A 12,897-nucleotide genomic window follows, 5' to 3' on the forward strand; every position below is an offset into this window, starting at 1 on the left:
TAAAATAAATACCTGAGATAGATACTCACTATAAATACAAAGTGTATTAACCTAAATATACAAAAAAGATCAATAATAATATTTTATATGACAATGAATCACTTTCCCGAAAGAAGGAGGATATTCAATATAAGAAAGAGTAAAGAACATTCACAGTAGGAAAAATCATTTACATATTTAGAAACCATGATAAAGTTAATAGAGAAAACTATAAACTATATAGCTCCTTGGGGCAAAGGGTATATCTCAGTGGTAGAATGCATGTGGAAGCAGGCACAAGGCCCGGTTTCAATCCCCAACACCAAAAGAAACCAACCAACAAACAAAAATTGTAGCCCCTTTCTTGATCTCCAATACGATGGTGGGATTTCTTGGAATAACCAAGATATCCTTTCTACACACCATGAAGAATGAAACCACTGTCTATATAACAAATGACATGTGATTATCATTTCAAGTTTGTAGACAGGTGATAATTCTTCTATTTTATCCACGGTCATTGAAAATTCTTACTAAAATTCCTGCTAAAAGGACAGCAATAGCCACAGCTAAAGCCATTCCACGATAGAGTATCAACTGTTTCACTGTCAAGACATCCCCAATGGTTGGCACTGCATACTGGTTGTTTTCTTCCAGTGACATGAGTTGGCTGATCTGGCTCTCTGGTCTGATGATATCAGGCAAAATCACTCCATCAGTTGTTTCTCTTTCAAGGTTTGGGAGATCTATTTGAAGAGAACAGTTGGGCATTTACTTAACTACTGAGTTAAGGAAAAGGTCATTAGTGGAGTTACATAGCACAGGTTGAGAACAGAGTGTTTAAAAAAAAAATGACCATTGAGCCTGGCATGGTGGTGTACACCTATAATCCCAGCAGCTCAGGAGGCAGAGACATAAGGATCTCAAGTTCAAAGTGAGCCTCAGCAACTTTGAGATGAGATCCTAAGTAACTTAGCAAGACCCAGTCTCAAAATAAAATATAAAAAAATGGCTGGGGATGTGGGTTAGTATATGTGAAATTACTTTACAAAGCATTTCAAAGGAAAGTCCAGAGTTGATCAGGCCAATTGTTATGGCTGAGACAAATTATATTTAGTAAGAGAGTAGAATCTCATAAACTAAACAACTCTGGCCACATTAAGTTTCAGTCTCTGTAAGGCAGAAATAGAGTATAATAGAAAATGGCCTCTACTACCTGTTGTGGTCGGTAGAGTCTCTTTAGTACCTTTTAGCCCAGCACGAATCTGTGCCTAAAAACAAAAATCACATGAGTACATGAAGTACAAATCAATTCAAGCTGGTAGTCTGATTAAAATTTCAATTTAAAGATACTGCTGAGCCTCATCAATGTTTATAGCAGCTCAGTTCACAATAGCTAAGCTATGGAACCAACCTAAGTGCCCTTCAACAGATAAATGGATAAAGAAAATGTAGTATATATACACTATGAACTCTTACTCGGCCATAAAAAGAATGACCTTCTGATTTTTGCCAGTAAATGGATGGATCTGGAGACTATCATGCTAAGGTAAAATAAGCCAATCCCAAATACCAAAGGTCAAATATTCTCTTTGATATGTGGGTGCTAACACAACAAGGGGTAAAGGGAAGAATAAAAGTTCACTGGATTAGGCAAAGGGGAATGAAGGGAAGAGAGGGGGATAGGAATAGGAAAAACAATAGAATCAATCAGACATAACTTTCCTATCTTCATATATGAATACCCCACAGTGATTCTCACCATCAAGTACATCCACAAGACTGGGATCCTAATTAGAATAAGTTATACTCCATGTATGCATAAAGTATCAAAATACACTCTATTGTCATGTACATCTGAAAAAAACAAATTAAAAAAAGAAACAAAAACAGATACTACTGAAACTACTGCTAAAGTATTACAATATCTAGTATAGTCTTTCTTGGTCCAAAAAATGCCATTTTCCCAAAGAACATAACATCAGGAAACCACAGGTTTTCTCCACATTGTTCAGCTCACCATCATAAAATAAAAAGCTGATTGTGACTACAGTTGCAAACATAATAGACTATTTACACATTGTGCCTCTTGTGTTCCTACACAAAGATAAAATGAATAAAAGATAAAGGTAAATGTGTACATCACTGTCTAAAAGTTAGTGTATGGTCCAATTTCATGTCTATATGCTCTATTCATTCAATATAATCAAACTGAGCATAGGAAAGATATACTACATCATTATTAGGCGAATCCAAAGGGATCTGAAACCCTTTGTGCAACAGCTGGTACATCTAGGCTTATCCTTGTGTCTCCTTTCTAAAAGTCCCTCCCCTAAGCCAGCCACCACCTCATCTCAAGCCTTGACACAATAAAAAGACCTCCCTGTTCAATCTACAGATACTCACGTGGGTCAACATTACAACCCTCTGCCCCCAATTACTTCCCACAGATCACTATACTCAACATCCTGCTTTGGGGTAAAAAATGGACAAAAAGTATTTTAAGAGAAGGCTAAAAAAGAGCTCATTGGTATAAATAGGAAACCATATTACTAAGTCTATTATACCAAAATAAGAATATGTCCAAGCAAATTCCCTTTGTTTTTTAAAGGTTAATCCCCTGGTTGGTAGAGTGGATCCCAATTCCGCTCTGAATTAAGAGAGAACTGTGCTGAAGTAGACCTTTCTTCTGTCCTCTCCATCCCCCCCGCCACCCCCGCCTCCCCGGCATGCCACATGCATTTCCTGACTCTGTGAGTCCTGGTACCAGTGCCATTTTTTTCATTTTCAACCTTATAGATTCCTTACCACAGCATGGGATCAACTAGATCTACATATCTAAAACCACACACAGACTCTTACCTGTTCTGCAACTCTATTCCAGTTTGTCCTCAGGATGTATATCAAGTAGAAAAGGGCTTGAAAGAAGACACAAACTATCAGTCCAGACCAGAGACCTGTGGGTATAAAATGAGTATAAGAATTGAGGTTTTCTTCAAGGCTGTTCCTGTGATCATTAAAATTCTTCCAATAATAGTCCATAATCCATAGGCCAAAATTTCAACTTAAATTAACTTCCCTAAAATTTTACATGAGCACAGGCCCTGGATTAGAAGCAAATCAACCACTGAGCTATTAATGGCAGTCAACCAATTAACAATGCAAAACGCCTCCAAAACTGTTTGCAGTTTTATGTGCTGAGCTAACAAATACTAACTGATACTAACTGGCTTTTTTTTTTTTTTTTTTTTTTTGGTACCACGTATTGTTTTAAGGGCTAGAGACACAGAATCCAACAGGCAGACAAGGTCAAGGCCCTCAAGGAGCTTACACTGTAGTGGTGGAAATAAGATAATAAACAAGGAGTAAAATGTGGTGATTTTAAGAATGGCAAGTACCGTGACAGACATTGGGCAAAGCCATGTAATAATGTCCTGCAGACAGAGCCTGAATGAGTGTCCCAGGGCTCTCTGAGATGGGGACCTGAAGAGTGAGGAGCAGGAAGAGAGATGGTTCAGGATGGGCACTGCAGGGTTCAGGGCCAAAGGAGAAGGTCAGCTTGAAAGTCAGTTAGGAAGGAGGCTGGTGGCAAGGATGTAAGTGTACAGGAGAGGAGGTCAGAGAAGCAAGCTACCATGGGAAGATCCAGGGTTTATTCTCAATCTAATGGGGACCCAAGAAACTGCACCCATATTTGTTAAAACTGTGTGTGTTGGCACAAGGAGAAACTGTTAATTGCAGAATAATGGATTTTTGTAAAGTAACAAATTGATCACATTTAGAAATTTTTTCTTTATTTTTAAATCTCTTATCTATAGAAATGTTTGAGTAGAAGTTTAACACAATGCTACATTTGAAATTGTTCAAATTATTAATTGAAGCATGGACTAGACTCCATTTCAAATTTCCTTTCAAAGGAATAGTATGTTTCAAAAATTTTTCTGGATACATATTTAAAGACATGCATAGCTCCTCAAAAGTGACTGGCATAAAATGTATTGTATTCTGAGATGTTATAAGTTCTTTATGCCTGTTGACAGATTTTCATTATGGGTTGTCATTATGTATTTGTCAAGTTCAATATCACAAGCTTTCTGACCTCCACTCTCTCCCACACTTTCCCATTCTTTCCTTATGTGTAAATTTTCAACACTATATCTGCCCTTTATCATTTTTTGGAATAAGTGTATTAATCCCTGCTCTGTGAAAAGTCTTGGGTTTGATGAGACCATATGGCTGGGTATATGGCTACCGTTCCTTGTCGCTTCATACTCCAGGGCTTTTTCCTCTACTCTAGAGAGGTGGCCAGGAATGGCTCAGAGACATCAGTACCCAGGAAGCTAGGGTTTCTATAGGTTTCTCACATCACATCTCTATATAAATTCTGCTGAGCCAGGTCTAGGCATTCCCATTCTTTTTGAGAGAAATCAATAGCCATATCCTTGAATGTCAATGGTTCCTTTACTGGTACCCTGTATTTTCTTGCTCTGTACTCCTGCAGCCAATGACTGTTAAGTTGGGTTTTTGTTGTAGTTGTTTCATTTTATTCACGATTTTCATTAGTTTTGCTGGGGAGTGCATTCATGGAGCTCTTCACACTGCCATGCATTTATTTCCTGGCTTTCAGGGTGCCCAGCTTTCTCCCTACAAATTTCTTAAATATTAACAGAAAGGAATTTATCAGCTCAATAAAAGACAACTTAGGGCTAGGGATGTGGCTCAGGGGCAGAGCTTCTTGCCTAGCATTTGCGAGACACTGGGGGTTTGATTCTCAGCACTGCATATAAATAAATGAATAAAATGAAGTCCAGCAACATCAAAAAAAAATTTAGGGGCTGGGATTGTGGCTCAGCGGTAGAGTGCTCACCTAGCACATGCAAGGCCCTGGGTTTGATCCTCAGCACCACATAGAAGTAAATAAACAAAATAAATGTATTGATACAAATAAAAAATAAATAGTAAAAAAAAATTTAAAAAGACAACTTATAGTCATGAGAGTTCAATATGAAGAACCTAATATTATTTACCTTCATAATAGATCTAAGGATAAATATTACAGTATCATTTCTAATGGCAATAAAAAAGTATTTGACAAAATTATTGAATATTTGTTGAAAACATTCAATAAAATAGACTCCATAGGTACTTCCTGAACATAATAAAACACACACACAAACATACACAAAACATGTGTACTTCAGCCCCAAATACAGAATGCTATTAGTACAGAAACATTGAAGCATGATCGCTAAAGTCACAAATAAAACAAGACGTTCCACTGTTAGCATAAAAATTGATTATACTACTAGAGGAATTACACAGGAAAAAGGAATCAGTGGAATGAAAGTTGGAGAGGAGACTATAAAATTGAAATCATTTGCTGATGATGTGATTCTATGCCTGGAAAGCCCTTGAGGATAAACTGAAAAATACTGTACACAACAAGAGGAATTCAGAAGAGTAACAAGGTCCAACATCTACATGCAGTTATTAACAGACTTCACATACACAACAACTAACAGATTTTATAATGAAGGAGGTTTATAATGAAGGAGAAGTCTGTTTTCTCTTGGTATAATAAAATTCCTGGAACTGGGTAATTTATAAAAGAAAGAGGTTTATTTTGGCTCGTGGTTCTCAAGCAAGATCCAAGCATATGCTCAGCTTCTGCTTAAATGTTAAAATCCTGAAATCTGAAACCCCCCCAAACTACAATTGCCAAGATTAAAAAAAAAAAAAAAAAGGCTGTTGGAAAGGGGTAGAAAATTAAATTTTGAGGAAGGGGTTGGCCACATTTGGAATGACAAATGTGTCATCTGTCTGTATGACATAAGCATTCCTTATCAGATTTTCCTGACTTCTGGCCATGCTTCTGTGTTGTGTGGAGGACCCAGGAGTCCTCTACATGCACTCTTGTACAGACAGACCACAAATTTGGTAGGAAAGAAGTGGTGACAGAACAGCAACAACTGTTGGGTAATTGTCTTCTATTCCAATGGTGCACATAATTATTTTTTAACAAGTCACTAATTTTGCTGGCTTCTTCAGGCAAATGTGGCAAGTCATTAAAAGCTCCTGGAATTCCATCAGCTAGAGGGAATGCCAATAATGACAAATGGCTTTTTTTTTTTTGAGATGGGGGGAGGTCTCATTATGTCATACATGTGACCTCAAACTTGTGGCCCTCCTGCCCCTTCTTTAATCCTAAGAAGCTGGAATTACAGACACATGCCACCACACGTGGTTACATGCTGTATTACATGACCAAACCCTAACCAGAATTTGGCTTTCTCACAGTATCACATAGCTCTCTCTTTTTCATGGAATGATAACCCAAACTTGATGAAAAATGCACCTGAGCAGAAGCAAACATTTCTAAAATGTTCATCAGATAATGGAACACCGAAGCTATGAGTATCAGAGAAGCACCTATTTCATGAAAACACAGGTGACTTCCAAGTATTGGATGAACTGGCAGGTGGATTTCAAAGTTAGTTTCTAAATCTTTGGTGAGACTGTATTTATTCTGTACAGACAGAGATCTATTGGTACCATCTTGAGATGAATCTCAAGAGAGAAGAATTTCCTCAAGGAAGAAATGAGGTGTCTGGGGGCTGGGGATGTGGCTCAAGTGGTAGCGCGCTCGCCTGGCATGCATGAGGCACTGGGTTCGATCCTCAGCACCACATAAAAATAAAATAAAGATTTTGTATCCACCTAAAACTAAAAAAATAAATATTAAAAAAAAAAAAAGAAATGAGGTGTCTGTAAAAAAAACAGAAGTTTTCTTGAGCTGTATACCACCCTTCCCTTCCTTTGCAAGAAGACAGGTGCTGAGAGGTAACATCTAAAGAGGGTAATAACAGGGTGTGGGAAATAATAGACGCTAAGATGAATGCTATTGCCACAGCCATGGTAAACTCCCAACTCTTTCTTTCTTGCAAGTGGGATGAACCCTTTGCAGATATGAAGGATATAGTGGCACGACTCTTCAGGTTTGGGAGCATGGGTGGTGCAGAGTCCTTGAATCTGAATGACTTACATATCAGCAGCTGGGAATAAAGCCAAGACTTCTAAGGGGGAGAGAACAGAAGCAAGCCATCTATCTCCTGGCTCCTAATGAAGACCAACATCCAAGAGCAGAAAGTGGAAAAACTGCCAAAACACAAGAGAGGAGTGAAAGCGAAGAGCAGAGAGTATGAAATTACAAGAGATAGGGACCTCGCTCGTTTCTTTTTATATCCCTAGATACTAACAGAGCTCAGGGCCTGACATACAGGTACTCAAGGAATGCTTATTGAATGAATGATGGAATAGTGAAATGCAAATGAGGGAAATACATGGGAGCAAGGAGGGCAGATCTGAAGCCCTATGACCTGAATTCAAATCCAGCCTCACCCCTTACTGTCTGTGGAACTTTTGAAAAAATTACTTAACTTCTTCAGGCTTTAGGTTTTTCATGCATAAAGTGAACTAATGGGATATCGTATATTTAAGTAACATAAAATACACAAAGAGCGTACTCATAATTTTGATGTTTTTTATGATTATTATCTCATGTTCTATAAATTTTAGCTATTACATCGTCTTATACTGAAAACAAATATACTTAAAAATATAGAAAAGTTGTTAAATTCTACTGTAGAAGTTCTTTTTTTTTTTTAGAGAGAGAGAGAGAGAGAGAAAGAGAGAGAGAATTTTTAATATTTATTTTTTAGTTCTCGGCGGTCACAACATCTTTGTTTGTATGTGGTGCTGAGGATCGAACCCGGGCCGCACGCATGCCAGGCGAGTGCGCTACCACTTGAGCCACATCCCCAGCCCCCTGTAGAAGTTCTTGCCAGAATAATAATGCAAAAGAAGAAACAAAAAGGTATGAAGATTAGAAAAGGAGTAAAATTATCTCTTTGCAGATGACACAATCATATATATATTGGACCTTCTCCTAAAAAAACTTAGATGTAATAAATGAATCCAATAGAATTGTAAAATACAAGATCAAGATACAAGAAGATACAAAAATCATCCATGCTTTGATATACTGTCAATGGGCAATCTGCAGAGAAAGTTGAGAAAATAAGTCTAATTATAGCAGCATCCAAAAGAATACAATACCTAGGAATAAATTTAGCCAAAAAAGTAAAAGAATTGTACCTTTAAAACTGCTATCATTACTATAAAAAACTGAAGACCTAAATAAATAGAAAGGTATTCATTTTCATAAATGGGAAGACTTAATATTGTTAAGGTGGCCATACTCTTCAAAGCAGTCTTACAGATTCAATTGCAATTCTGGTTCAAATGCTAATGATCTTTCATGCAGAAATGGAAAACGTAATGATCAAATTCATATGAAATAAAGCTTCAAACAGCCAAAATAATATTTAAAAAGAACAAAGTCAGAGAATTCACACTTCCTAATTTCAATCCTTACTACAAAGTTACAGCAATCGAGGCAGTGTGGTATAGTCCTAAAGACAGACATACAGGCCAAAAAACAGATATGACAGTCCAGGAAAAAAGCCCATATATGTATAGCTAAGTGATTTTCAACAAGATTGACAACCAAGGTCATTCAGTGGAGAAAGAACAGTCCTTTCAACAAAAGCTGCTCATTTTTTCTAGGTGATTCTACCTGAGTTTCAGGCCTGATCTAACTAGCTCATCATCTAGGGGGCTGTTCTGTCAAGCCAGAAGTGCACAGATGTTCCCTGTAGCTTCTCACAGGTCCTCTGTCCTTCTCTTCTGACGTACTTAGCCCAACAGAAATTGACTAGTTGTATAATTAATCATTTAATCTTGGGCTCATTTTGAGGTCAGAAGCATGTTTATTTTGTCCAATACTGCATTTCCAGTGTATTTGTACAAAGGAGGCACTGAATATAAACGGGGGGATATTTTTTCCTATTCCACAGGACATCTTTCTAATCAATTGCTTTATATTTCAAGCAGTTTATCTTAATATGACAAAGTGAGATTCAAAGTTAAGTCCCTGAGGACTGAATCACATACCTATTATCCCAAGTTTAGCAGCAAACATCAGAGACACTCCAATTGGAAAACCAAAAATGTAGTAACCAATGGCATTCAAGATAGCACCAATCTTCTGTTTTCCTATACCTCTCAGCACTCCTCCGCAGGTGCCCTAAGGGGAGGAGAACCAACACCAACTTTGCAGTCACGCAGCCGTCATCAAGTACAGAGTAGTGCATTAGTATCTCACAAGTCTGTCGTGCTCAAATAGTCTGTCTCAAAGCAGACCTCGCAGACCTTTATGTAAGAGATAAAGGAAAACACTTCGCTTCTAAAATTATGAGAACAGACTGGGGATGTAGCTCAGTGACAGAGCACTTGCCTAGCTTGCAAGGGGCCCTGGATTCCATCCTCAGCACCACAAAAATAAAGAATAAATAAAAGAAATAAATAAATTTAAGTTATGTTAACAGCAGCAGCAACAACAACAACAACAACAAAAATAAAACCACAAAAACTTTACTCAGAAAAATCATCAGGTAACATAATTTAAATTTCTTTTTATCTTGACTACTTGACTATCTTGCGAATCTGGCTACTCACAATAGCCAAATTATATAATTGCCCAGATGCCATCAATCGATGAATGGATCAAGAAAGTGTGGTATATATACCCAATGGAGTTTTACTCAGCCACAAAGAATGAAATTATGATATTTGCTGGTAAATGGGTGGAAATGGACAATATCATGCTAATTGAAATAAGCCAGACTCAGAAAAATGTTTTCTCATATGTGTCAGCTAGAGCAAAATAAGGGAAGAAAGGTGAGGAGGGGGTATGAGGAGGTGGGGGTGAGAGACATCATAAAGATACAGGGAAGATGATGGAGTGGAAGAAGATCGAGAGGGAGGGTTCAGGAATAGGAAAGGGGGACAGGAATATGGAATGAATTTAACAAAATTATGTTATATGCATATATAAATATAACACTGGGAATTTCACCTTTTTGTGTATGTAGAAAGTACCAGTCAAAAATAAATAAATAAACAAGTGAAGAAGATCAGTAGAAAAAGAATAGAGGAAGGGAGAAGGGGAGGAAAAGGCAGGGGAACAGGAGCTGAAATCAAATTCCATGCATGTATGATTTTGTCCAAATGAACCCAACTATAATGCTCTAATTTAAAAACTGAAAAACATCTGTTCTGTAAAGGAAAAAAATAAATAAAAATAAAAATATTTTGTAGTCAGGCATAGTGATGCACATCTGTAATCCCAGTGACTCAGAAGGCTGATAGAAGAATCACAAGTTTGAGGCCAGCCTCAGTAACTTAGCAAGGCCTAACCAACTTAACAAGATCCTATCTCAAAATAAAAAATTAAAAGGACTGGGGCTGTGGCTCAGCACCTGAATTTAATTCTCAGTACCCAAAATTTTTTTAAAATAATATTTTGTAAAATCATATACAAAAAAAAGGATTTATGGACTTCATTGATGGTATCTCAGCAGAAATTGGTCTAAAATTATAGCCAAAAAATATTAATGCAATTGTGAGCTTCTTTTCCATACTCTTCTTTTTTTTATTGGTTGTTCAAAACATTACAAAGCTCTTGACATATCATATTTCATATATTAGATTCAAGTGGGTTATGAACTCCCATTTTTACCCCAAATTCAGATTGCAGAATCACATCGGTTACACATCCACGTTTTTACATAATGCCATATTAGTAACTGTTGTTCCATACTCTTCTTACCACTTGCTGTGTTCAGTCACAGGCATCACATCTTCAGAGTAATATGGGAAAAATTCAAGAAATTCCATGGGGGGAAAAAGCAAGATGAAAAAAGGGCCTAGGAACCATGAAGAATAATTGTTCAAACTGAGAAGAAGCCTTCAGGGGTGATTCTGCAGTACAGCCATAGGGTCTTCAGATAACCATAGATCCAAAAAAGACCAAACTAGAGAAAGACTTTCTAGTGGTCAGAATTAATTTAAAGGCATCATGGCAGGCCTGAGAGGACTCAAGCAGGGGTCACCCCACCCCTTGGCTGGATGTCACTTAGGGCAGAGGAGGAGACGGAGAACTCAATCTCCTCCACCTTGTGAGGCTACACACTCAAGTAACTCATCTTTCCCTCAAGTGGCCCAGACTGCTTGAAGCAAGAGCTCACTCTTTTTAAAAATGAAATAGCAGACATTTATTTTTAATTTAAAAACTTAGAAACACAAAACAAATTTTGTTATGTATATTAGAGTAAAATCACTCCAAATACTCACTGCAAGTGCATCAAATAAATGAAAGGGAGCAAAAATCGGCATCACTTGGCTCACAAGGGAACTAATATCCCTGTTGGAGGAAAAGAAAGTAGTCAGTGACCTAAAAATCACAAACCTGACAATTCAATTAAAAAAAATTCTTTTTGACAAATTAAGTACATAATAAAACCTCATTAATTCAAATTTTTACTACATGGAATTTAGGTTAAAAGGGACATGGACTAAGCTGCCATTAGAGCATAATTCTTTTTTTTTTTTTTTTTGCAATTCAATTCTTATTACACATATACAGCATAATTTTTTATGTCTCTGGTTGTATACATAGTATATTCACACCAATTCGTGTCTTCATACATGTACTTTGGATAGTAATGATCATCAGGTTCCACCATCATTAATAACTCCATGCCCCCCTCCCTTCCCCTCCAACCCCTCTGCCCTATCTAGAGTTGGTCTATTCCCCCCATGCTGCCTCTCCCTATCTCACTATGAATCAGCCTCCTTATATCAGAGAAAACATTTGGCATTTGGTTTTAGAGCATAATTCTAAAAGCTCCATTTATGAGGAAGTAAATATGGGGGTTGGGAAGAAAAAGCAGGTTCCAGTCTGTGTATAGAAAGCCTCCTCTGTATAAAGGAGTCTTCCTCAAAAATGGAGTTGAAAGCAGTATTCACATAGGTAACATTTCTCTCTTCAGGGGTACCCTGGATTCTTCATTTATGAAAGATCTGCCTACAGCTTCTGCAGAGGACATCTTGGAGCTCTGGAGAAGGCACAGCAAGGACAGGGTCATTATGAATGAAATTCATGGAACAGGCCACAGTATCCTCTCCCAGAGAAAAGATTTCCTACTCTCTCCCATGAACCTTCACAGGAAGCCTAATGGTCATCCAGAGCCACCAAGTTAGGCAAAGCCTGCAGTCACTTCTCTCACTCAGAGGAGTGACCTCTTTGGAACAGACTGGTAGGACTGCAGCCACCTAAATGTGCACTCCCTCCACTGATCACAATGATATGGTTTTTCATTTAAAAAATACAAACATGGAATTAATGCCCACCAGGAACTAAGGAAAATCAATAGCATATTTTTTTAAAAAAGGAAAAATCAAAATAAGTATGATGACACAAAAGGAAGCAGGAAAAATGTAAGGAACTTGAGAAAAAATTTTAAATTGTCATTACTATTCTTAGTGACATTCAGGAGCTAACAGCAGGGAGTTAAGGAAAAGGGAGCCATTGGGCAAAAGTTAATTGGAGATGAAAAATGTGAACAATAAAATTTTACTTACAGACCAAATAATGAATGGTCATGGCTAAAGACTCAATTCCAACTTGGAAGATAAAGTTGGGGAATGTCCCAAAACACAAAGAGAGATAAGGGAAAAGAGATGTTTTGGATTAATGAGTAAGTTCTATCATTTGTCTGAAAAGAATTCCAAAAGAAGAACAGAAAAATGCACAGGAGGGAGTAAATTTAAAAAAAAAAAAGTGCACAGCCAAGGACAAAAATATCTGAAAGACTTAAAAAAAAAAAAAAAAAAGACTTCTCCTACAAGAGAATGAGAGCCATATCAGCAATGGAAAGTCTACGCTATCCCAGTGACATCATGGAAGATGGCAGAGAAGGAAGCTTAAGAATCAGCCTCTTCCCAAGCTACCACTGA

At 37.4% G+C, this 12,897-nt stretch overlaps 1 protein-coding gene across 1 annotated transcript in view; it reads right to left on the reverse strand.

The window, feature by feature from the left end:
• Positions 1 to 252: 252 nt before the first annotated feature.
• The window catches only part of LOC114080719 (multidrug and toxin extrusion protein 2-like), a 52,888-nt gene continuing 40,243 nt past the window's right edge, over positions 253 to 12,897 (reverse strand). The window contains exons 13-17 of the mRNA XM_027922321.2: positions 11,233 to 11,302; positions 8,992 to 9,124; positions 2,842 to 2,936; positions 1,196 to 1,250; positions 253 to 725 (exon numbers count right to left, since the gene is read on the reverse strand). Coding sequence (XP_027778122.1) covers positions 487 to 725; positions 1,196 to 1,250; positions 2,842 to 2,936; positions 8,992 to 9,124; positions 11,233 to 11,302 — 592 coding nt within the window. The 3' untranslated portion in view covers positions 253 to 486. The remainder of the gene's footprint in view (positions 726 to 1,195; positions 1,251 to 2,841; positions 2,937 to 8,991; positions 9,125 to 11,232; positions 11,303 to 12,897) is intronic.

Source organism: Marmota flaviventris, chromosome 17, assembly GCF_047511675.1.
Source record: "Marmota flaviventris isolate mMarFla1 chromosome 17, mMarFla1.hap1, whole genome shotgun sequence".
NCBI classification, from domain to species: Eukaryota; Metazoa; Chordata; class Mammalia; order Rodentia; family Sciuridae; genus Marmota; species Marmota flaviventris.